Source organism: Podarcis vaucheri (genome assembly GCF_965113315.1).
Source record: "Podarcis vaucheri genome assembly, chromosome: 5".
NCBI lineage: Eukaryota > Metazoa > Chordata > Lepidosauria > Squamata > Lacertidae > Podarcis > Podarcis vaucheri.
Genome location: NC_138763.1, coordinates 12,045,356 through 12,071,239, shown reverse-complemented (window position 1 = coordinate 12,071,239; position 25,884 = coordinate 12,045,356). Strand labels below are relative to the sequence as shown.

Genomic DNA, 25,884 nt, shown 5'->3' with positions numbered 1-25,884 from the left:
TAGCAATTGTAATACATGTATATTTTACCATACAGAATATCATCATCTTTAGTTGTGTTCTAGTTCTCCACACTTAAAAAGGTCAATGAGAAATCTTGTCTGGTTACAGAAGCATGTGGCATCATTTCTGGCAAGCTTTTGTTGTGTTCAGGTGGGTGGTTGCAGATTCTACCTTTCAAGACTATGAAGATTAAGGTTGGGTTTTTTTGCGGGGAGGGGAGAATGCATAATGTCTGCTGAAGACTTAAACCATTTCAAGGCTTCAAGTGCTGACCACCTAATTCCTGGCTGTATGGTGCCAGCAAGCAGAAGTAGTTAGGAAGGGTATATACAACTGTTAAAATCTGCTGTTCTATTGATACTTCTGTGGTTGCCTTTGGGCCTTGAATACTGGTATAATGGTCTAAAGATTCAAAATTGGGTTTAGTAAGTACAAATTCAAACAACTTTTACTCTTTAAACACCTTGAAAGAAACCGGCTTTCTGGGAGTGATAGTCTGAGAAGTGAGGGGCTGTTCCCCAACTAATGATGTTATTTCCCTGTCTTTTGCTTCCCTTTTTCTGAAGATGCTCCTACCACAGCTTCAGTCCACCCACTAAAATTGCTTGGGGACCAATTCTGTTGCCATGAATACCACCTGCTGCACTTCTTCCCTGGCTTGGCAAGTGGATAACCAACTGATAGCCCGCAAAGGGCTGGCCCCTGGCCCAGGGCTCTCCAGTTTTTGACCTGACTAGTAGTCAGTAATGACATATTAGATCATTTTTAAAAGGAGAACTATTTTGTTCCTACGGCTCTCCACGTCTTTAGATAAAGAGTAGCCAGTATATGTGGTGAAAAGGAAGTTTTATAAACATGTTTTGCTATGTCAAAATCAAGTGATTTGTCATTACATGGGAAAGACAAGCCCATGTATTTTATGGACATGAATGGAAATTAGTTGCAAGTAGTTCACTTGAGATGGGATTGTCCTTCTCTTAGTATTTGCTCTTGTTTTTTAATGGAGAGCCATGTAAACACTTAGTGTCTGCTGGCATTCTCTCTTCCTTATAATCTGCACGCTCAGTGTTTGATCTTCGTATTTTTCTCCAGTTTTAGTGTCTGCACAGGTTGCAGACCATGGCTGGACCCGTCTATACAGAGGGAAAGCAAGAACCATGGTCCCACTCTGAATTCTCCCCCACCCAGCTACTTTTTGCTTTTTAAAAAGTAAGAGATTGAAGATCTAATCACGACGCTTCATTACCTCATCCAGACTGGCCTTAAACTGCCTATTTTCTGATTTGGAGTCATATGTTACATTTTCCAAAACTTTCTTTGCAATATATGTGATAACTGGCTGTAACATATCAAGTAGGCTGGTAGCATAGATTACGTTTCCCCACCTCTTGAGAGTAACCAACTTACTAGGCATTTAAATGCTGGATGTAAATAATTCCAAAATTAAAATACACAGAGAGAGATTGGAGGGAATAATCTGAATTTTAAATGATGTTCCAGTGATGAATGAGATCCTGAGTATTACTGGAGAGCTGTAAATAAAAACAACATAATATGAATATTTAAAGTAGGTGACTGCTAATTAATCTGAAAGTAACAAGCTTATTGTGAAACATTTCTACATGTCACATAGTACAGTGGTACCTCGGGTTAAGAACTTAATTCATTCTGGAGGTCCGTTCTTAACCTGAAACAGTTCTTAACCTGAAGCACCACTTTAGCTAATGGGGCCGCAGGCTGCTGCTGCGCTGCCACCGCACGATTTCTGTTCTCATCCTGAAGCAAAGTTCTTAACCTGAGGTATTATTTCTGGGTTAGCGGAGTCTGTAACCTGAAGCGTCTGTAACCCAAGGTACCACTGTAATGCATAGAGTTGCTGCATTTAGGCTCCAATTTCCACCTACGCCAGTGCTAATTGACATTTAGCAGCTGTGAAGACTGGTCCATTGGGGCATGTGGGCAACTGCCCCACCAACTATAGTCCAACTGAAGCCTGCCTTCCTTACATCCAGTCCAGGAGGTACCACTGACTTGTCAGCTTCCTTCTCCTTAACCTCAATCCTATCATTGTAGACCTTAGCAGGGAGGAAGATGTGGGGCGAAACTAGAATTAGTTGCCTCTGCCTGTCATTGACTCTGGCTCCACCCAAGTCCCAATAGGACTAGTCACCATGATAATCAGACTCAACATCTATTTAGTGTCTTCTGTTTGTTAGGTGCTATATCAAGAGCCCTGCAAGCATGACATGTATGAGACGGGTTTGAAAAAGAGGGCAGTGCCATTTAACAACTGTAGTAACTAGGGGGTTCCAACTGTTGGGGGCCAGTGGGTATATCTGGAATTTTGAGAAAGGTCCGTGGGTGCCCGTCACAAAATGGCTGTTTTGGGGTGTGTAGAAGAGACTGAGCCAGTGCAGGAACTGAGTCAGAAGAGCAAGCTATTTCCTGCATTGTGGGTTTTTAGGGGATATTTGCTGAGACCTTTTGCAGGCACAGTAGGAGGTTCTGGTAGGCACCCTGATGTCTGTGGGTGCTGCGTTGTCAATCCTTGACTTTGAGGGACATGGAAAAGGCAATAGAAGATAAATGATGGACCAGAGTGATTTAATTACAGGTATTTTTCTTTCTTTTTTTTAGAAGGACGGCCTTGTGGTGGGACTTGAAAGAAGCAGTGGAAGCTAGCCAGAACAACAGAATAGACTTAGAGGTGTGGCCATGGAGGAGTTAAAAGGGAATTGCAGAATAATATGAATGATCTGAAAGGGGGGGAAATAGCATAAGCGAAGAGAGAAATAAATGGCTGTGCTGCTTTTTGGCCAAGAACTCTCAAACCACTGCCCTGGAATCTTGATGGTTAAGATATTAATAATAACAATGTATGTGCATGGTTACATATAGGGGGTTAAGGGAGGGGTAGTGCGTCTGGTGGAGGACACATTGTGCTACTTCTGGGGTAGTTTACTCACCTTTGGCCCGCAGCCTGCACTCTCCTATCACCTGTGGCTTCTAGAAGCTGTCAGCATGTAACAGCAGCCACCTGAACAACAGATTGAGCAGACCCACAGCTCACCTGGTCACCATCTTTGTCACTATAGTGAGATGCATTGTATTTCTATTTGAATTTTAATAAATGTTTCTAAATTTGTGTCTATGAATATAAATTAGCCTATGGAGATTTATGTCCTCTTTTCTTTTTTGTAGGGTGAGGTTTTCTCTCTTGGAAGATGCGTAAGTGGCCAACCTTTGTGGATTATATTAGCCTGTTTGTAAAACCAGGAAACGGTGATCACAACACACTGCCTTGGATTAAAGTGAAATGAGACTGCAGCATAGAAAGGGGCACTCTGCAAAAGCAAGATTCTCCTGCCATGGCTGTGATGCGATATGAGGCATGTTTCAAAAAGCCCTTTGGCCTTGCATTGTTCTAGCACCTATGATCTAGGTATTACAAGTCTAGGTATGTAGATACAAGTGCAGTATAAGAATGTGTGCAGAATATTTGCCTATTACACAGAACAGCTTTAACAACTATGAGATGCTCCTAGTAGCCTTGCAGCTTCAAGTCTAGCTGCCAAAGCTGGACACTGATCTGACTTCAGTACACACCTCCTGCCATTGTTGGCACCTGTCTGTCTCGAGAGACAATGGAGTGTGCCTCTGGGGGTGAAGTCAAACCACTGTGTTAGCAGCACTGAAGTGACTTCCCTGGGACACAAGCCTGGGCAGCATGTATGAAGCTCCTGGGCTGCCCAGATGACCACACTCCCATCTTGGCCTCGCTGATGAGGTCCAAAGGAAAGCAGAGCAATATGTTTGGCACCAGCTTAGTTGCCGGAGGTGTACAAGACACCATCCGACTTAAGAAGTCCGCTCTGGATTTGTGTAGGGTTTACTCCTTAGCCTTTTCTTCTGAAGATATCCAACAAGGCAGTGGAGGTTTAGGAGGTTTAGGATTCTTCTCCTAGATGGGCACCCTTCCTAGGTTGACTAGTCCCATCTGCCCCTCATTTCCCTCTACAGCACGAGCAGAAACAGCCTTCTTGACCGTTGGACCAACTATTGATCTCATCCGCCCAATCTGCCGGAGTGTGTCTTCACATGCAGGGGAAGTCCCTAACTCACTTAGGGGTTGAGACCCATTAGCTACCCTCACTTGGTTTAGCGGGCCAGTTAAAGCCATTCCTGGGGTGTGGCTGCTGTTGCATGCTGGCAGCTTCTAGAAACCACAGGCGAGAGCTGAGTGGAAGGTGGGGGCCAAAGGTGGACAAACTACCTCGGAAGGAGCATGATGGAAGGAGCACCACCAGAGGTACAGCCCCTCCCCTAATGCTCCATACACTTCAACCAGCATTCAGGGATGTGAAATCTAGGTAATGGTCAGGCAACCATCCAATTGCCTTGTGCTCATTGGTGAATTAATTAATTCCAACATGCTCTGCAACTATTCACATAATTGCTTCATCTCCTAGGCCCTGGACCAGTGAGGGGGAATGGAGAATCTGCTTCTGCTGTCCCCTTGCATCTAGATTCCAACTCATTCTAGTAGTCAGTGTTGCTCTGTTCCTTTAACCTTACCTGATGTGAGCAGAGTGTTCATCTGTGGTGCCAATTCAGAACTTTAGAGCTGCTCGTATTGCCTGGCATGCTGCTCTCTTCACCTCTAAAGCCCTCTCGGGCTGGCCTGACTGATAGACAGCCACCTGAACTTGAACTTCTGGCTCTGTCCCATCCTGATCTAACAGTAGGTCGCAGCAGAAGAACCCATCTAACAAGCACCTCAGCCAGCGCCGTGCCCGAGCCTCTTGTTCTGCATCCAAACCCGGGTCTGGATCCACCTGCACAATGACCCCAACCAGAGCCACCGGGTTATAGTAGATGCAGTTCTTCAGCTTGTGCAGCATTTCGGCCAGTCGATCCAGTTGGTCCCATGACTTTAAGAAAGGGGCTCTACACAGGAAGAAGATGAGCTGGGAGTAGATTCTTTCTTGTTGCCTGGAGCAGCCATTTTCAGTCAGGACCTGGGGTCTCTCGGGCCTTTGGCTGGCTGCTTGGTCGCAACAGATCACCGAGCTCGTCACATGGAAAGCTGGGATTGGGAACTTTGCAAACACCTCCTGGCGGAAGGTCTCCACCACTGCCTGGCTTTGTAGCTCCCCAAGCAAATGCACGTTGCCTCCCATCATAAACTGGAGAGTCACAAATTCCAGCTCCAGCTTTTCCTCGTGGGGAAGGTCAGACCTGGCAACAACAGCCAAGAGGTCCCTGACTAGTTTTAGACCTGCTTCTTGACCTTGGTTGTCCTGTTCTGCCATCTTTCCTTGCCCTCTTCCCGCTTGGTCTGTGATCTCTTCCCAGGATCTCCCAGCCTGCCTCAAGATCTTCCTATGGGTTCCTGTGGTCCACCCTCTAAATACATCTTGGCTTGCTCTAATTTGCTCAGTATTCCTTTTGGGGGCTTCTGTAGGCTGCTCTATATAATCTTCCTGCCCACCTTGAACCTGCTCCTTGATCTTTGGCCTAGCTCCTCCAGCCATACCTGTGACACACTCATGATCCCTGCCAATATCTTCTGGGATCTCTTGCAGCATAGCTCCATCCAGCTCAGTGCTCTCTTCCTGTGGTCCTCCCTGTTCTAGAATATTCTCCTGTTCACTTTCCTCCAGCTCTGTGAATTGCTCCTGAAGTGTTCCATCCAGCTGCCTGATGTTCTCAGCATCCCACTCTTGCTCTGTTACCCCCTCTTGTATTCCTTCCTCCTGCTCCATTCCCCTTAGCTTCCTTCCTCCCCCTGTTCATTTCCCCAGATCCTCCCAACTCTGCTTTCTTGTTGCCTAGTCCTTAGGCAACCTTGTGTCATAATACACATTGACCTGACTCATTCAACACACATTAACATGTGTCACCCGCATTACTATCTCTTGAAGACAACTGCATGATAGTTTCAAAAATATGTTTTCAGACAGCGCATTTTCTGGACCTGTCTGAAAAGAAAGAAATTATGACCCAGTATAATTGGAGAAATCAAAATAATCACAAGGTGTTTACTCCCATTGGTTGTTCTAGTTGGTTGTGTAAAAGACAGTGGGGGACTTGGGGCTTTCAAATTTCAGCTCTGTGGGACACTAAAATTTGGCATCGCCCGCCTCTTGCGCTCCATTCTACAGCACTGTTGTGGTATCCCCTGCAGTGCGGCACCCAGTGCAGCCAAACTGGTCGCGCTACCCTAAAACCGCCTCTGTAAAATATGAAGTCCGAGTAGAGGATAGAGAAATGGCTATTAATGTATTGACAGCTGCCCATATTACAACCTGTCATAATTGGGGGGAAAGATAAGGTCCCTAACAATGTAAGACTGGGTGATCAAAACCTGGGAAATAGCGAGGTTTGTTGGTTGGTTGGTTGGTTGGTTGGTTGGTTGGTTGGTTGCATTTGCCCAAAAAGGCTCCCAGAGTGACTTACTGTCCAACATGGCCAAAGTGGAAAGAGGAAAATCTAAACTTGGGCACCAATTTCTAGACTGTTGTTCCTCTATTGACCAGCTGGCACAGTTCTAAGGCAGGAGGTGCATGATGGATCTGGATCTCCAACAAAGCTGGTAAAATGAGGCTGGCTTCTTATCTCTCTCATTGAGTCTGATGGAACAGCTGCCCCCAGGTAACAGTTGAGGGGAGAGAAGGCTTGAGGGAAGTCTGTCACCACACAGCTGATGGAGTGAGCTCTGCTTTTCAGCTCTCCCACTGCTGGAATTTTAAATATAGGCAACAACCATTTTGCGTGGGGTTTACATTCCTGACCACCACCACCTCCCACGGGTTTGCAGAGCACGCATAAGTCTGCTCCACCCTGCCCCTTTTTCCAAGTTGCTGCGATGTGTGCATGTGCAGTCGAACACATATTGGACAAGCGTAAGACGGTTGTTGCCTGTATGATAAAATTACATGAACCTCATCAGAGTATGAAAAGGGCAGTAATGTAGTACAGTACAGTGGTACCTCTGGATGCGAACGGGATCTGTTCCGGAGCCCTGTTCGCATCCAGAAGTGAATGCAACCCGCATCCGTGGGTCGTGATTCGCCACTTCTGCGCATGCGCATGATGTCATTTTGACTGCATGCACAAGCGGCAAAACCCGGAAGTAACACGCTCTGTTACTTCCAGGTCGCCGCAGCACGCAACCCGAAAATACTTATCCCGAAGCTACTTCAACCTGAGGTATGACTGTAGTTGATTTATGGAAAAGTGGAATATGTTCAAAACGCATTGGTGCAACACAGTACAGGAAAATGCAAATATACAGGCCCTCAGGCATGTTGTAAGTCACTTAATTTTTTAATATATAAATACAATGATTGGATAAAACAGGAATATTGGAACATATTTGCACTTCTCATCAGATTTTTTAAAAAAACTTAGAATAAGCAATCATTTAAATAAGTAAACATTGATAGAGTTAAAACTATATAGTTTATATCTAGCTTATATAGAGAGCTGGGGGTTCTCGTGTAATCTCACTATATACAAGTTGTACAAGTGACATAATGTATATCAATATAACTATACAGAACTCGCTCATAACTTTTCATTTTCAGCACGTGGGCAATACAGGAACAAATCAGTTAATGCTTAAAAGGAAAGCGATTAAAGATCACAGTTAACCCCGCGTGCTGAAAATGAAAGCGTATAGGCGAGTTCGCATACAGGTGTGAAGAGGGGGGCAAGGGACGTCACCCGCCCTTTCCCACATTTATCAGAATGAGGCGGCGAGAGTCCAGACCAGGTGCCCAGAATGGACTGTACCACTTCGGACCGCATCTGGGGCGAGGAATTTTTTTAAAAAAAAAAACTGAATGTAAAAGAATCAACAACAGAGAAACGCAAAAACCCTCCCGCCTCTTGATGCAAGCACGCCTATTTTCACCTGCAAAGAGTCGCCGTGGACACAGAGGCGGAACCCCACTAACCATGCTGTCCATCCTAGGACACACCTCCCTGCCTGGGCGTGTTAGATCGGCCGGTCTTACCGCGAGGCCCTCAGGGGTAAGGGAGGCGTGGCGTCGACGCCCGCATGCGCCCAGCTGCGTCAGGGGCGGGGCAACACGGCGCGCGCGCGCGCTCCTCTCCTCCGCCCCTCCCTCCCCTCCCCATCTTCCGTTGCGGCGGCGGCGCGTGTGTGAGGCGCCGCTTGCGGCCTGCTGCTCAAGGTGAGTCCTGTGGCGGGGAAGGCGTGAGGTAGGTGTGGGGAGGGAAGGAAGGTGCGGCCTCCTTTTTCCCCCAAACGTCCTCCTGCCACTGGAAGGGGGAGAAGGGAAGAAGGGAATCCCGCTATTTATTATTATTATTATCCATGGCGCGCCCCCCCCCCCGCAAACTCTGAGGCAACTCGGGCGCCTTAATTCTCTTCAGCTTTGTGGGCTTGTAGGAGGCTCGCTAGCTCCACACACCCACCCTCATCATCATCATCATCTGCAGGATGGACCCAGGCTTGATTACGTTCAGACCGTTTATTATCTCTTGTCAGAGGATCCATCCCATTATGAATGTACCTCTCACCTTCTGAGGTGGGTAGCCAGTTATTTGGGGGGGGGCAGAGAGAGAGGGAGGGAGCAACGTGTGTCTTTATGTAAAACCGGCATATAGTGGTTACATATGCTTCAGGTTACATACGCTTCAGGTTACACACTCTTCTAACCTGAGGTACCACTGCAAAAGGTAAAGGGACCCCTGACCACTAGGTCCATTCGTGACTGACTCTGGGGGCACGGTGCTCATCTTGCTTTATTGGCCAAAGGAGCTTCCATGTGGCCAGCATGACTAAGCCGCTTCTGGCGAACCAGAGCAGCGCACGGAAACACCGTTTACCTTCCCGCCGGAGTGGTACCTATTTATCTACTTGCACTTTGACGTGATTTCAAACTGCTAGGTTCGCAGGAGCAGGGACCGAGCAACGGGAGCTCACCCTGTCGCGGGGATTCGAACCGCCGACCTTCTGATTGGCAAGTCCTAGGCTCAGTGATTTAAACCACAGCGCCACCTGCGTCCTTTGAAACCACATAGGAACCCAGTTAATCAATTAATGGTAAATGGCAGCAGCACACAAGGCATCCTAATACATGCCTGCGCGCTTTATGCGCCCGGGAGCGACTTAGAGAACCACCCCAGCGGAGCTTCCGCGTCCGATTCGGCGGGTTGTGAGGAGGCGGACGCAGCTCGTGACCATGTAAAAACACAAATGTAGGATGGGGCGCCTGGAGGGACAACGTGGTTTGAAAGCAGTGGGGACGGGGCTTGGGGGTTTGCTGCTTTTAGGGGTGGTGATTCAACGAGGCTGGATTTTTATAGCATTCAGTTGGGCTCCCTGGAAGGATGGAAGGGTCACAAATTATCTATAGAGTCAGGAGTGGCCCTTGAGGTTGGCAACTCCTGTGAAGAAAGATTGCGGCGTTTGGACAGTTGTAGTTTAGAGAAAGGGCGAATGGGAAGCAACATGAAAGAAGTTTATAAAATTATGTGTGGCGTGGAGAAAGTGGGCAGAGTAAGGTTTATCTTCCTCTCTCATAACACTAAAACTTGTGGACAGCCAATAAATCTGAATGTTACTTCCTCAGACTATGAAACTTGCTTTCCCAAGAATGGCTTTAAGAGGAATCATCGAATCATAGAGTTGGAATAGACCACAAGGGCCATTGAGTCCAACCCCCTGCCAAGCAGGAAACACCATCAGAGCACTCCTGACATATGGTTGTCAAGCCTCTGCTTAAAGACCTCCAAAGTAGGAGGAGACTCCACCACACTCCTTGGCAGCAAATTCCACTGTCGAACAGCTCTTACTGTCAGGAAGTTCTTCCTAATGTTTAGGTGGAATCTTCTTTCTTGTAGTTTGGATCCATTGCTCCGTGTCCGCTTCTCTGGAGCAGCAGAAAACAACCTTTCTCCCTCCTCTATGTGACATCCTTTTATATATTTGAACATGGCTATCATATCACCCCTTAACCTCCTCTTCTCCAGGCTAAACATGCCCAGCTCCCTTAGCCGTTCCTCATAAGGCATCGTTTCCAGGCCTTTGACCATTTTGGTTGCCCTCCTCTGGACACGTTCCAGTTTGTCAGTGTCCTTCTTGAATTGTGGTGCCCAGAACTGGACACAGTACTCCAGGTGAGGTCTGACCAGAGCAGAATACAGTGGCATTATTACTTCCCTTGATTTAGATGCTATACTCCTATTGATGCAGCCCAGAATTGCATTGGCTTTTTTAGCTGCCGCGTCACACTGTTGGCTCATGTCAAGTTTGTGGTCAACCAAGACTCCTAGATCCTTTTCACATGTACTGCTCTCAAGCCAGGTGTCACCCATCTTGTAGAAGAGGGTTATCAATGGCCATTAGCCATGGTGGCTATGCTCTACTGGCACAGTTGGCGGTAGCAATGCTTCTGAATATCAGTTGCTGGAAACCGGGGGGGGGGGGAGAGTGCTTTTGTGCTCACATAGTGCTATCTGGTTGGCCTCTGTGAGAACAGGATGCTGGACTAGATAGGCTGTTGATCTGATTCAGCAGGCTGCTCTTATGTGTTGAGCCCACTTGTGCTAAGGAGAAGGAAAGAGGCAGGTGAGAGGATCTGCTTTTTATCTCTTCCACTACCCATCATTTCTGCAGTCTACACACTTTTTAAGGCAGGGACGTATGCCACCCTTGTGTGTGTTTGTGGTGTGTGTGTAAGTGTAAGAGGAGGCTTTCATAGGGTGGAAAGCTGGCTGTTTTTCTTTCTTATACCCATTCCTGGTAGAAATATCCCATGTGAGAAGACCTGTTTTCTGGGATTGGGGATAGGTTTATTTGGAATAATGAAAGGGCGCCCATTCTAGAATCTTTTGGTTCCTTGTAACACTTGCAGGAGGATTCTTGTGCAGCATATATATCCTCAAAGCATATTAGGTGGTACTGACATGGAGAAAACTGTATCTTTTCAGATATCAAGTCATGATTGATGGACACTTTTTTTTAAAAAAAAAGTTATATCTTTTAAAAAATGCTACCTGCAAGTAGATATTTAGTTCACTGTGCTAAAACACTTATCCTTGATTTATATTTTACTTGACAGGAGACTTATTTTGAGAAACATTTTTTAAAAATAGTAGTTCCCCTCTGGTATTTGAGATGGAATGCTCCATTGCATTTCCTGGGATTCTAACAACCTCATTCTGCTTAATGTGTTGTCCAGATGTGCAGGTATCGATAGCAGTGTTCGAAACTCCCATTGTTTTAGGACATTTTGCAATGCAATTTCATTAGCACAAGCAGTTTCTGAACTCTGGGTACTGTACTGTGCCTAGGATTTCAGAATAAAACTGCAGAGTGGAAGGAAAGGATGGCCTTTTTCTGCCTCCCCACTTCCAGCTACTCTCTGAAGACTGGAGAAGAAGTATATTAGGGGGGTGGACAGGGGAAGGTCTAGACCATGTGAAATCAAACAAAATATTTTAGCTGAAGTTCATTCATTTTCAGCTTTGTATTCTTGTTATTAAAAATTGTGCCTAGACATTCTGTTGTTGCTCCCATAACCTGGGTTTAAGGTGCCATTTAGCGCCTAGTTTTCGTATCTCAGATTTGCCCATTTTCACATGCTGCTTACATAGTTTCAAATTTATCTTCTCAACAATGACTGTTGTTCTGTGATGAAAACTTGTGCTTTTAAAGATAAAACTGAATTTTCTGAAATTCAGATTGTGGGACAAAGGAGTCTTGGCCTAACTCTTGCAGTAGGCCCTGATCCCTGAACTTGGTGATCTAGGATCCTTTTGTAGAACACTCTCCTTCATGTCTCTCTAGGCAACAGGACAGAGAGCTCTTACAGAGATTCTGTGCTCCAGAATGCATCCCTTGCTTTCAAGTGAATAACCTCCAGCTGACTGGTTATTTCTGGGTTCGCCAGAGGCAACACTCTCGCAACTGTATTGTCTCACGGAAATTATTCCAGTCAGGCAAAGGTCAGACATTTGAGCTGGAATGGTGCATGAGGCCATATGGGTCAACTAGTACTTGATCAGGAAGCCTGTGTTTATAAGCAGTTTCAGAGTACATTGAGTATATTGGGAAAGATCCAGGAATATGTAGGTTGTTTTTCTCCAGGGACAGTCCCTAGTGAGCATTGCAATCCAGATGTACATGCTACAACCCACCCGCCCCTTTTGCTGATCCAGTGCTGCACTGTGTCTACATTGTCAATTGGTGAGGAGCCAGTGCAGGTGTAAATACTGCATATCTCTACAGCAACACGAATTTTCAATCCCCAAAATAATTTTGTCTGGTCCTAGTTCTCCCCTTGATTAATGCCTTATGCTGATGACTAATGTGAATATGATTATAGCTGAAGTTCAGGGAACAATACTTTGGGTGGAGCAATGCCACATTTCAAAAAATACATATTATTGACTAGATTGCCTTAAGAGTTACTGCAGTTAGACACATCGAGATATGCTTTCTGTTTTCAATTTTTAAAAATGTTGAATAGTGCACACTTGGTTATTTAGGATTTCAGGCATGGTAAAGTCAAGAGCAGGATTAGTAATTTGAAAATATTACTACTACTGACTTCCCTCAGACCACCTAGTGACATGTTGGCAGGGGTGATATTTAAAACAGGCACTTTGTGAATCACTAGTTACTATACAATACCAGCTTGCATGTCACATAAGAGATAATCTCTGTGATTGAACAGAAATTCCCTGTTGAAAATATTTCCATCTTCAAGAATATCCTAATTTGACTCTTGGCTCTTTTTGTTGTCCTCAGCTGCTGTTGAAGTTGTTCTCCAGCGAACTTACACCCATTCACAAAGTGCCCTGGTAACATTTCTCATTTGTGAACTGGGAATGTGAAATGCATTTTTTCCTGCTGTAAGGACGATCAGCTTCAGAGAAACTCAGTTTCTAAGAAACTGATTTAAAACTGACCTATGTCAGGACAGACAGGGTGAAGTGTGTCCTTGTTAATTCTCCCCTGCTTCTCTTTTTTAAAAAATAATTTTTATTAAGTTTCATATTACCAAATTAAACACATCAAACCAATTGATCCAAATTATAACAATACATATCATGTAATCCAATTATTTTCCAAATTGTAAATTCTTTTTGTGGGGGGTACCCATGCTTCTTGATCGGCAGGAGTCCAATCCTCGAATATTTTCTACTACTTTCATATTAAGAATGATATTTCCAGTCCCCTCTTCTCAATCCTTGTCATTACTCATTTTCCTTTTCCTTTTCCTTCACCTCCGAATTGCTCCGCAAGTGGATTGGAAAAAAAAACCAGTCTTATTTGTAGTTCTGTGTGGACTTTGTGCTGCTCTCTCTTAAATTCCAATAGTCCAGGCATTTCCGCTCGAGCAAGCAATCGCCATCTTGTCGTTCCGATGAAATACAGTCTAAAAGCTCGCTCTTTAACTTTCCCGACCTGTTGCATCGTAAATTACCGTGTTTTTTGCTCTATAAGACTCACTTTTTCCCTCCTAAAAAGTAAGAGGAAATGTGTGTGCGTCTTATGGAGCGAATGCAGCTATCCCAGAAGCCAGAACAGCAAGAGGGATTGCTGCTTTCACTGCACAGCGATCCCTCTTGCTGTTCTGGCTTCTGAGATTCAGAATATTTTTTTTTCTTGTTTTCCTTCTCCAAAAACTAGGTGCATCTTGTGGTCTGGTGCGTCTTATAGAGCGAAAAATGTGGTAGTCTTTTTCCAGGGGGGCTGCCCCTTCCAGTTCGCAATCTCATCGAAAGTAATAAATCTTCGGCTCGCCCTCCCCAAGACCAAACCTCCCTGCAACACACGTCTCGTATCCAATCTCCATTCTAACTGTTAGAATTCTCCCCTGCTTCTCTGTGGCTTTTGATACCATTGACCATGGTATCCTTCTGGAGCAGTTGTCCAGGTTAGGGGTGGGTGGCACTGCTTTGCAGTGGTTCCTGTCCTACTTGGATGGTTGTTCCCAGAGGGTGATGCTGCAGGAGTGCTCTTCTGCCCCGTGATGCCTTCATTGTGGGGTTTCTCAGGGTTTGATTTTATTCCCCATGCTGTTTAATATCTGCATGAAATCACTAAGTGAGATCATCTAGAGTTTTGGAGCATATTGTCAGCAATATGCTGCTGAGACACAGCTCTGATTCTCCTTTACACCTGCAGGTGTGGCAGTGAATGTACTGAACTGATGTCTTGCCTCTGTAATGGACTGGATGAGACCCAATAAATGGAAGCTCAATCCAGATAAGACTGAGGCACTGTTAGTGTGTTCTCTAGATCAGATGGATGGGAAATGGCTTGCTATTGATGTGGTTCACTTCCTCTGAAGGAGCAAGGCCACACCTTAGGGGTGCTTCTTGATCCGTTGCTGTCGCTTGAGGCTCAGGTAGCCTCTGTGGCCCAGCTGTGGCCCTATCTGGTCTGGAATAGCCTAACTTCTGTCATTTATGCTCTGGTAACCTCTAGGCTAGATTACTGCAACATGTTATACATGAGGTGCCTCTGAAGACAGTTCAGAAACTTCAGCTGGTGCAGAAGTGGCTGCTGGTTAATAATCAGTGGCTGCTGGTTATTTTTCAGGCCCAATTCAAAGTGCTGATTTTGACTTATAATTTCTATATCGTTAAACAGCTCTGGGCCATAATAATTCAAGGACCACTTCTCCTCTGCCCCAGACCCTGCAGTCACAATCTGAGGCCCTTCTTCATGTGCTTCCTCCACAGAGGATGGCACCATGAGAACAGCCCTTTTCTGTGGTGGCCCCCCGCGTGTGGAATGCTTTCCCCAGGGAGGCTCTCCAGACGCCTTTGTTACATATCTTTGTTACAACTCCCATAATCCTGGACAATTAACTGTGCTGGTTGGGGCTGATGAGAATCTGTTCTAGAGACCCATCCGTAACGTGAAATGCCTGCAACTCGAAGTGCTGTGTCTGCACAGGCGCATGGCGTGATTTGGCGCTTATGCCGCAATTTAGCGCTTCTGCGCAGGCGTGAGCAGCGAAACCTGGAAGTAACCTGTTCTGGTACTTCTGGGTTGCTGCGGGACGTAACGCGAAAAGACGCAACATGAAGCAGACACAACACGAGGTATAACTGTATCTGAAAGGCCAGAGGTTACCCACTCCTGTTGTGTATTATACAAGGGAGCACCTCTTCTTTAAATCTCTGCCTATGTGACTGATTAATATTTCATTTTTTTTTTTATAATAATTTTATTGCATTTTTCCAAATTACAAGTAAAACAGAAGAAAAAACAGAACAAAAGAAAAGATAAGAAAAGAAAACAAAGGATTCCATTTCAATAACTTTTTTTCAAATTTCCATTGGACTTCCCCACATCCCCCGGATAATGCATTCTTGATAATAAAATCATCAGCAAATTATACCCTTATTTCATATATTTCTTTATATTTTCAATTGCAATTTAAGTTTAAATCTCTTGTTCTCCATTTACTCTAAAAATATAACCTGATATCATTTTAACCCATTTAAACTTTGGTTCTTTCACAAATATTAACAATTTCATAAATAATTAAATTTCGTTGCTGGGGCTAGCGTTCTGAATCATATGTCATCTTATGTTTCATACAACTTATAATACTTTTGCAAATAGTCTTTAAATTTTTTCCAGTCCTCCTCCATTGCCTCTTCTCCCAGGTCCCGGATTCTTGCAGTCATCTCAGCCAGTTCCATATAGTTCATCAGTTGCGTCTGCCACTCCTCCAGTGTGGGCAAATCTTGGGTCTTCCAGTATTTGGCGATAAGGATTCTTGCTGCAGTTGTAGCGTACATAAAGAAAGTTCTGTCCTTTTTTAACACCTTCTGGCCGACAATGCCCAGAAGAAAGGCCTCTGGTTTCTTGGGAAAGGTGTACTTAAACACCTTCTTTAACTCATTATAGATCATTTCCCAAAAGGCCTTCAATCTTGGGCACGTCCACCAGAGGTGGAAGAATGTCCCTTCAGCCTCCTTGCATTTCCAACATTTATTGTCAGACAAATGGTATATCTTAGCAAGTTTGACTGGGGTCATGTACCACCTGTACACCATTTTCATAATATTTTCTTTCAAGGCATTACATGCCGTGAACTTCATACCGGTGGTCCATAACTTTTCCCAGTCTTCTGACATGATGTTATAACCAATGTCTTGAGCCCATTTTATCATGGCTGATTTAACTGTCTCATCCTGAGTGTTCCATTTAAGCAGCAAGTTGTACATTCTCGATATTACCTTGGTCTTTGGTTCTAACAGCTCTGTCTCAAGTTTCGATTTTTCCACCTGGAATCCTATTTTTTTATCTAGCTTGAAAACCTCATTAATTTGGGCATAGTGTAGCCAATTTTGCACCTTATCTTTTAGTTTTTCAAAGCTCTGCAATCTCCAATTACCTCCAATATTCTCTATTATTTCCCAATATTTCGGCCAATATGCCTCCATATTGGATGTTTTCCGAGCTTTGGCCTCTATTGGTGAAATCCACCTCGGAGTTTTACTTTCCAATAAGTCTTTGTATTTTTTCCAGACCATGTATATTGCTTTCCTGACAATATGGTTTTTGAACATTCCATGTGTTTTCCCCTTGTCATACCACAAATACGCATGCCAACCTAGCGAATTGTTGAAGCCTTCCAGATCTAGGACATCAGTGTTTTCCAATAAAATCCAATCTTTCATCCAGCAGAAGGCCGCAGCTTCGTAGTATAACCTTAAGTCCGGCAGGGCAAACCCCCCTCTCTCCTTTGCATCAGTTAATATTTTAAACTTTATTCGGGGCTTTTTGCCCTGCCAGACAAATTTAGAAATGTCCTTCTGCCACTTTCCAAAACAATCCACTCTGTCCACAATCTGCAAGGCCTGGAACAAAAACAACATTTTTGGCAAAACGTTCATTTTTATAGCTGCGATTCGGCCTAACAAGGATAATTTCAATCTTGACCAAATTTCTAAGTCTTTTTTAACTTCTGACCAACATTTTTCATAGTTATCTTTAAATAGATTCAAATTCTTAGAAGACAGATTGACCCCCAGGTATTTCACTTTTTTAACAATGTTTAGTTCTGTTTCTTTCTGAAACTCCTCTGTTTCAGTAACCGTCAGGTTTTTCCCTAACACCTTAGTTTTTTGTTTGTTCAGCTTAAAACCCGCCACCCGACCAAATTTCTGAATCAATTCCAAAACTCTTTTTGTACTAGGTTCTGGCTCCTGTAATGTTAAAACCAAGTCATCTGCAAATGCTTTCAGTTTATATTGTTTCGCTCCGACCCGTATTCCTTGTACCTGCCGATCCTCCCTTATCATGTTCAGCAAAACCTCCAGGACTGAGATAAACAACAGAGGGGATAGGGGGCACCCTTGGCGTGTTCCTTTTTCAATATGAAGTTCTTCTGTCACCACATTGTTCACTATCAACTTAGCTTTTTGTTCAGAATAGATTGCCTCTATTCCGTTCTCAAACCCCCTTCCCACTCCCATCCCTTCCAAGTTTTTCTTCATAAATTTCCAAGAAATATTATCAAAGGCCTTCTCCGCGTCGATAAAGATTAACACCGCTTTGGTGTTAATATTTGTTTGTAAAAGTTCCAAAATATCGATAATGTTCCTGGTATTATCATACAAATGTCTACCTGGGAGAAAGCCTGCTTGGTCCTTATGAATTACTTCATTTAATACTTTTTTAAATCTGTTAGCCAAAACGTCCGCAAATATTTTGTAATCCACATTTAGGAGTGAGATGGGGCGATAGTTCTTAAGTTGAGTCTTTTCAGTTTCCACTTTAGGTATCAATGTGATGAATGCTTCTTTCCACGTATCTGGTGTCCTCCCTCCCCCCATAATATAGTTGCAAACCTCCATTAATGGTTGTATCAGATAGTCTTTTAAAGTCCTGTAATATTTGGAGGTAAGTCCATCGGGGCCCGGAGATTTGCCTAGTTGCATATTCTGAATGGCATCCTCGATTTCCTGTAGTGTTATTTTACAATTCAAGATTGATCTCTTCTCTTGAGATAATTTTGGAAGGCCATTATCTTTCAAGAATTGTTCTATCTCAATTGCTTCCTCAGGTTCTTGTGTATACAATTTTTTAAAATATTTCTGGAAACACTTTCTAATTTCTCCTGGTTTCTGAAAGTTTTTCCCTTCAACTTCTAGGTTGGTGACATAATTTAATTTTTGTCTCTTTTTCAACTGCCAAGCAAGTAGTTTCCCACATTTGTTTGCAGATTCAAAGGATCTTTGTTTCATTTGTTTGATTTTCCATTCCACTTCTTGGTTAATCAATTTCGCGTATTGTGACTGGTGGAATTTTATTTCTCTTAAAGTCTCTTTTGATTTTGGATTCACTCTTAATTTTTTCTCCCCATCACTTATCTTCTCCAAAATCTTGTCTTTTTTACTATTCCAAAGTTTTTTCTTGATTGTATTCTGTTGTATCAGGAACCCTCTCATAACAGCTTTGCTTGCGTCCCAGATAATTCTTTTTTCCACTGAGGTATTCAAGTTGATTTCGAAATAATCCTTTAAAGTTTTTTGGGCCTTCTTTACGATCTCTTGATCTCTTAACAAGTTGTCATTCATTTTCCATCTGAAGGAATCGGCAGTAGTAAATCTCATTTCCATTTTCAAAGCGTTATGGTCGGAGCAAGTCTTTGGGCAGATTTCTATTTTTGTAGTCTTAGGTGCCAGCCCTCTAGTTGCCCAGATTTGGTCGATTCTTGTCCATGACAGGTGGGCCTCAGAAAAGAAAGTTCCTTCTTTACCTAGGGGGTTTCTCGTCCTCCATAAATCAATTAAGTCCATATTGTCAGTTAATTCAAAGAAAGTTTTTGGTAGTCTTCCATCTTTAGTCAGATTCTGATTCTGTGACTTATCCATCAAAGTGGAGACAACCCCATTCATATCTCCCATCATAATGATGTTGGAGTAGTCCAGATAGTCCAGTAGTGTCTCATGCAGCTTCTTATAAAATTCTGATTTCCCCTCATTTGGTGCATAGATTCCTAGTATCAAAACTTTTTCTCCTTGGGTCGAAATTTCAATAGCCAGGATTCTTCCTTGTTCATCTTTAAACAAAAATTTTGGTGATAAATTCTCTTTAGCATAGATCACCACACCTCTCTTCTTAACTCGGTCTGATGAGATAAATTCTTGGCCTAATCTTTTGTTTATTAACACCTTCCTATGTAACCTGGTCACATGGGTTTCTTGCAAGCAAATTATGTCCAAGTTCTCTTTCTTTAATATATAAAAAATCCTTTTGCGTTTTTCTGGGGAATTCGCGCCATTAATGTTCCAACTGTAAAGCTGCAGAGACATCCTGTATCAATCTGTTGTTACTCTTATTGGGTGTCTTCTTTTTTGTCCAAATCCGAAGGTGGTGGTTCTTTTCCTAGCACTGGTGGTGGCCAAATGGCTGCCACTCCTTTCTGCAAGTCTTCTCCGTGGTCGTGTAGGAACTTCTGGCTATCCTCTTTCGTTTTGATCTTTATCTTCTTTCCTTTGTATTTAAACGAAAGACCCTGTGGAAACTCCCACCTGTAAGGTATTCCGTTGCCTCTCAAAAGTCCAGTTAGGTCGGTGTAGTTAGATCTTAGATCCAGTAATTGTTTAGGTATGTCCTTGTAAATTTGTGCTCTTCTGTCCTGGATCTCAAGTGCTTTATTAAAGTGTAGGTCAAGTAGCTTGTCTCTCTCCTGCTTGGTCCTTAAGATAATCAAACAGTCCCTAGGTCTGTCCTTCCCAGCCGCCCTTCCCAATCTAAATGCAGTTGTTATTTTAAAATCTGTATCTTCGTTTATGCCCCAGAATTTAGAAAATTCTGCTGTCAAAAAGCCAGTCAAATCCTCTTTCTCAATCTCTGGAATAAAGCGTAATCTCAAATTATTTTCCTTGTTTCGCAGTTCCACCAAAGACAGATAGGCCTGCTGGTCAGTAATATGTTTATGGAGTGGCCTTACCTCTCCTTTCAGTTCCTCTACTTCTTTAGTTACTGCTTCTACTTTCTCATTCGCAGCCTCGGCCAGTTTTCGATTTTCAGATACTACGTCCTTTAGGTTTCCAATATCTTGTGAATGCTTAGCCACCTGTTCAGAAAGTTTGTTAATTGAAGATGTAGCTAAGTCAATTTTTGCAGTCTGATCATCCACTTTTTTGTTCAAAATTGCAAATTGTTGTAGCATTTCCTCTAGAAGAATGTTGGATCCCCCAGCTGCCATATCTTCTTCACTTGTTAATTGTTCTAATTCTTCAGCTGGGGTTGTTGGTAATGATACAGCCTGTAGTACCGCAGGGACTGAAGATCTACGGCCCTGGGAAACCAAAGTTGTTTGTACCAATTTGCCTTTCCCTGCTTTCGACGCAGCTCTTGTTTTTGGTTTGCCACTCATTCCACCCTCATTCCACACCTGTCTTTGGATTCAAGGTCACGCTGTCAAAAGTTCCATGGGAAAGACAGGCCTCAGAATGAGTCACCAAGCCACAGAGAGACAAAACAAAGTCAGTTCTCAGGAAATTGTAAATCCCAAACTCCACTAGAGGGAGTATAGCTCAGTTCATGAAAGAAGAAACAAAGTTTCAGTCGCCATTAAAGTTCCTACAATTAGACAAGTTAATAAATATCTTTAGAGAAGAACTTTTCCTTCTTGCAGAGCCCTCTCAATTTTGCCACAATAGTTTCTTAAAAGGTGCAAAATACTGTTGCTTAATTGTATCCACCGGTAGACATCTGTTTCAACTTTGTAAATATATCCGCAACATAACTTTTACCCGCTGCAAGTCCAGGGCTAGGGATTCTCAAGTCTTTAAAGTTTTGAAAATTTTAGCAGAGAAGAAACCCCAATTAAAATAGACACAGTCACAGAAAATTAGAAATAACTTGCCTTTCCCTTCAATTTCCAAGCTTCTCCAGACGTATGGTATCTCTCTTTTTAAAACCTTTTTCTATTGCTTCCAGCTTGTCAGTTTCTTTGCCTTTAATCATTAAGCACCTCCGGGAGACGGACTTCCTTTTTCTCGTCTCCCGCTTTCAGCCGAATTCACAATTTGTAATCCAATCTCATATAAATCCTACTCACGAGTAGTTGATTTGTAATCCAATGTAAAGGAAGAAAGGTCGGCGCTCATCGGTAACGGCCGCGCGGCTTCACTCCCGCAGAAAGAGCGATGAATCCACAGCACCGCTTCCCCTCCGCGCTTCCGGAGCCCCTTACGGGGTCCCTTCTTCGTTTTGGGGGTCGCTCTCGGTGCCCGCCGGATCCCACGGCCACGAGCTCGCTCTGCTCGTGGTTTAACTTAATGGGTCGTCGCTTCGCCGTAGCAAACAACCCTTTTCTGCGGAGCCCCTCTCTGCAGCGCAAAGAGGACCGCCATTACCCGTTTCGCGCCGCCTCCGGAAGTCCTGATTAATATTTCAAAGCAAGGAGATCCTAGTCCTCAAATTGTTGTTAATTAATTCATTCGTCTCCTCCCACATGTGTCTCAAGGTAATTTACAAACAGATCATAAGAATAGTTTGTGCTTTGCATAGTTTCTCTAATCTGATTAGGTTTCTTTTGATGCTTGATTTATTTCTTCCTTCAGATGTTTCCTCTGTTGTAAGAAGTTGTATAGTTGACAGTTCTTCAGCTTCTAATGAAGAGTTCATCTAGTAATTTGGAAGACCCAGTTCTTTTCCTCACATTCTATTATGTAAACCCAGGGAGGAACATATCTAATATCTAATTAAGTCCAATTTGAAAATAACACAAGAATAGACCCTTGGTTGTAAAATGTCATTCAGCAGTTTATCAAAGGGGGAAATGGTGAGAGAACTGCCTCATCTTTTTCTGTCCAGTCACATCACTTTCGATTCCAAAAGTGAGATTAAAATTGTTTGACGGTGCAGTGAAAGTTTCATTTCTTTTTCTTCAGGGGAGGGCAGCATCAATGACAAACATGAATTTTGACTAGCTACAAAACTAGGCAAAATGTGTTGGTCTCTGAGAAACAAAATCCTTCAATAGCAAAGCAGCCACAGTGGATTCATATCTATGTTCCCCTGTTGTCCTTCTGACTTTGATACATAGATAGTATCCTCACCAATGTTTTCAAATAGCACATTAAGTGCTGCTGGCCCAAGATCTCTCAGTCTGGTTTCAGGCAATTTCCCCCTCACACTGCAGTTGTGTGCAACACAGCCCACACAGTTCAGGAGGGGGGCCTAACCCTATGGAGGAAGAGAAAAGAAAGATTGGTTATTCAAGTTGCCTTGCTTGTGCAACTAGTGGATAAAACCCTTTATTTTCATTGCTAAGCTAAACTATACTAATGCCCAATGTGGGCACCTACATATAATAAAGGCATGCAACAAGGAATACCCAACAGTGCAGATAAATTACATTAAAAAATTAATTGCAGCAATCTAACACAAACCAGCACAAGCTAATTTTAATAGATGGGCCTTTTACCCTGAAAAATCCTGTTGTGACTGACAGGAGTCAGAAGTCTTCCAGTGACACACAATCTCTTGTTACTTAGAGCCTTAAGACTCGGCAAATATCATTTTGCTGATCACATTGATGCATAGCAGGGGTGGTTAAATTATTGACTTGTGTTGTGCATATTATCTTCCCATCTAACTAACTGTAAAGGAGCTTCAACAAGTTTATTGTTTTTCTTTCTGTTCTTTTTTATTTCAGTTCATTTAGACTGAAGCAAAATGAATGAACATCCAAAGAAGAGGAAAAGGAAGACTCTGCACCCCTCACGCTACTCAGGTAGATTAATATGTTTACCTATTTCATTTACAGAAAGCTATTAGTTATCTTGTGAATAAAGCAGGTAAATAGTCACAAGATACATTTTGAAATGGGTAGGTAAAGAATAGCTTATTTTTCAAAACTAAGTATCAACTATATTATGCATATAATATATGTAGTTATAATGTTGTACGTTCAGTATAAAAGCTGCAAACCTTTATGGTTCTCGATTACAGTATGACTGAAATAGAAGTTTGTCCAGAAACTACAGTGTTGTGTACAACACACAGTAATGCTCATTGGTGTCTGAAGTAGCACCATTGCTGTCACCATAGTATCAAATAAGGAGCAAAAGGATTTCTGTATGCTTTGTTAGCATTGTTGCTTCTGAGAGAAATATGCTAAATAATAATTTGTTGTCTAGGCTATTCTGAGAAAAGGCAAAGTGATGGGATTGTGGAGTCAAAGCCCTCCGTACTATAAAGCCATAACTGCCACTGAAATACCATCCATTTACAGTATTTCTGGATTCCTTTGTTAACCTTGTTAATTTATTTACTGCAGGGAATTGAGCATAAGATCACAATGTCCTTGATTCTGTCATACTTTGGAAATAAACATTGCTATATAAGTTCTAAATACTATTTTCAGCATTGGTCATCAGTGCAAAGTATATCAGTTGTAGTTTATGTACATTGCATCAGAAAGCAGCAAAAAAAGTGTGTCAAGCTAACACTTGCCTTTCCTTCTAACTGTCTAGATTCTTCAGGCGTCCCAAAATACATAGACAATAGCGGCATATTTTCAGACCACTGCTACAGTGTGTGTTCTATGAAACAGCTAGACTTGAAGGTTTCTGATAATCGAGGTAAGGTTTAGCATCTTGCTTTTTAATTCACATATGTGATCTCCTTGTCCATAACTCAGTAGAACTTGGATTGGTTCTAAAAACTAATATTTCTATCCATTGTACTTTGATACATTTTTGTCAGGCACATTAAAATGGCAAAAGAAAAAACCTGTGCATCTGATTTTCATCTTGCATATCTTTTATTCCCTTTTTGCAGATAAACCTGCTAATAATGGGATTTTTAAAGACACATGTGAGTCTCCTATCTTCAATGACAGCTTAACTGAAGAGGAGAAACCACTGGATATTCAGACTGTAGAAATTTCTACTACTGAAGTCCAGGCTGTTGAAGTTCATGACATAGAAACTCAAACTATTTCCCCGGAGAAGCTTGAAGCGGAGGAAACGGAGGAAATCCCAGTTGAAAGCTGCAAAGTGCTTGAGAAAAACCCTCCCTTGAATGTCACCATTCAACCAAAATGGCCTCTCTTACGGGCCAACAGCAGTGGCTTATACAAATGTGAGCGCTGCGCATTTAACAGCAAGTACTTTTCAGATTTGAAGCAGCATCTTGTCCTGAAGCACAAGGCATGTCCTGAGGGCAACATCTGCCGGGTATGTAAAGAAACGTTCTCCTCTAAAAAAGTGCTTATTGAACACTTAAAAATCCACGAGGAAGATCCCTACATTTGCAAATACTGTGACTACAAAACAGTAATGTTTGAGAACTTGAGCCAGCATATAGCAGACACACACTTCAGCGACCACCTTTACTGGTGTGAGCAATGCGACGTCCAGTTCTCCTCCAGCAGTGAGCTGTACCTCCATTTCCAGGAGCACAGCTGTGATGAACAGTACCTGTGCCAGTTTTGTGAGCATGAGACGAGTGACCCCGAGGACTTGCACAGCCATGTGGTGAATGAGCATGCAGGCCGGCTGATTGAGTTGAGCGACAGCTACCACAGCAGGCAGCAGCAAGGCCAGTACAGCCTGGTCAACAAAATCAGCTTTGACAAATGCAAGAACTTCTTTGTGTGCCAAGTATGCGGCTTCCGCAGCAGGCTTCATACCAATGTCAACCGGCATGTGGCAATTGAGCACACCAAAATATTCCCCCATGTTTGTGATGACTGCGGGAAGGGCTTTTCAGGCATGCTGGAATATTGCAAACATTTGAACACGCACATGTCGGAAGGGATTTATTTGTGTCAATATTGTGAATATTCGACAGGGCAGATTGGAGACCTCAAAATTCACTTGGACTTCAGGCATTCGGCTGAATTGCCTCACAAGTGCACTGAATGCTTGATGAGATTTGGAAATGAAAAAGACCTTTTAAGCCATCTTCAAATTCATGAAATTGATTGATTGATGTTGTTGTTGTGTGTCCTTGTGTCAGAATCTAGCTCAGAATATTAGAATTTAAACATGTTTTCACATATGCTATCCTTGAATGAACTTCAAATGAATCTACTCCTATGTCACTAGGAAAGACTCACTATAGGCAGAGGCCTACTTGTGATGTAGCCCTACTTGTGTTCAGTAATAAATCCTGGCTCTAATGGAAACCAGGGCTTTGAACTCGCAGCCCTGTAGGGTGAGCTGGCTGCAGACCCAACCCACCAGCTTTCTTTACACGTACTATGCAGATTGTTCAAGAAATGTTCGGTGAATTTTCAATCAGTGCAATCAATGACTTTTTCTCTGCATTTTTGGGTTTCCTGACCAGGATTTCTGCAGGTAGAAAATGAGCACATCAGTGAAAACAGCTGTTAAGTTGGGATGGGAGGGGGAAGTTGTGTGTGTCAGTGAACCTGTTAATGCATAATAGCATGTGCAGTTGGTGTATGAAGATAGCATAGTATAAAGTTGTTTTGTACCTATTGGGGGGGGACAAAAATAAATACTCAGATATGTGTATGTCATTTGTGTTCCGTACTATTATCATCAAGTGGCAGGTAGAGATGTGTAGATTTGTACAAGACACCATGAAAAGTTCCACTTTGTGAGCAGAGAATATTATTTATATGATTGAAAAACTGTCCCTTAAAATCTGGCAAGGGGAAGATTTAAGGTGATAGCATGAATATCTACCAATATCTAGAGGGGGATCTGCTCATAACAGTACAGTGGTGCCTCGCAAGACGAAAAGAATCCGTTCTGTGATTCTCTTCGTCTAGCGGTTTTTTTGTCTTGCGAAGCAAGCCCATTGACAGATTAGCGGATTAGCGCTATTAGTGGCTTTTAGCGTCTTATCTGCTGATCGGATCAGCTGATAAGCGACTTAG

The 25,884-nt window shown here is 43.1% G+C and overlaps 2 protein-coding genes across 5 annotated transcripts; one reads left to right on the top strand and one right to left on the bottom strand.

Moving 5' to 3' along the window:
• Positions 1-1,464: 1,464 nt before the first annotated feature.
• Positions 1,465-5,847, bottom strand: LOC309533229 (uncharacterized protein). Its single transcript, XM_082224521.1, has 2 exons — positions 4,577-5,847; positions 1,465-1,533 (listed from the first exon to the last, which is right to left on the bottom strand). Exon 1 carries the CDS (start codon positions 5,764-5,766, stop codon positions 4,612-4,614), a length of 1,155 nt encoding a protein of 384 aa, XP_082080647.1. The 5' UTR covers positions 5,767-5,847; the 3' UTR covers positions 1,465-1,533; positions 4,577-4,611.
• Positions 5,848-8,070: 2,223 nt separating this feature from the next.
• On the top strand, positions 8,071-25,516 carry ZNF639 (zinc finger protein 639). 4 transcript variants are annotated; one of them, XM_082224451.1, is made up of 4 exons: positions 8,071-8,202; positions 22,696-22,764; positions 23,507-23,614; positions 23,814-25,516. In XM_082224451.1, exons 2-4 carry the CDS (start codon positions 22,707-22,709, stop codon positions 24,962-24,964), a joined length of 1,317 nt encoding a protein of 438 aa, XP_082080577.1. In that variant the 5' UTR covers positions 8,071-8,202; positions 22,696-22,706; the 3' UTR covers positions 24,965-25,516. The 4 variants fall into 4 exon arrangements, with proteins under 4 accessions (XP_082080577.1, XP_082080579.1, XP_082080578.1 ...); XM_082224453.1 differs by lacking the exon at positions 8,071-8,202 and adding an exon at positions 8,207-8,230; XM_082224452.1 differs by lacking the exon at positions 8,071-8,202 and adding an exon at positions 8,264-8,559.
• Positions 25,517-25,884: the final 368 nt, after the last annotated feature.

Bases quoted from the DNA above. Each gene is read 5' to 3' on its own strand.
- ZNF639 (XM_082224451.1), top strand. From the start codon at position 22,707: ATGAATGAACATCCAAAGAAGAGGAAAAGGAAGACTCTGCACCCCTCA. The intron at 22,765-23,506 runs GTAGATTAATAT...CTAACTGTCTAG, and splicing joins GCACCCCTCACGCTACTCAG to ATTCTTCAGGCGTCCCAAAA. The intron at 23,615-23,813 runs GTAAGGTTTAGC...CCCTTTTTGCAG, and splicing joins GAAGGTTTCTGATAATCGAG to ATAAACCTGCTAATAATGGG.
- LOC309533229 (XM_082224521.1), bottom strand. From the start codon at position 5,766: ATGGAGCAGGAGGAAGGAATACAAGAGGGGGTAACAGAGCAAGAGTGG.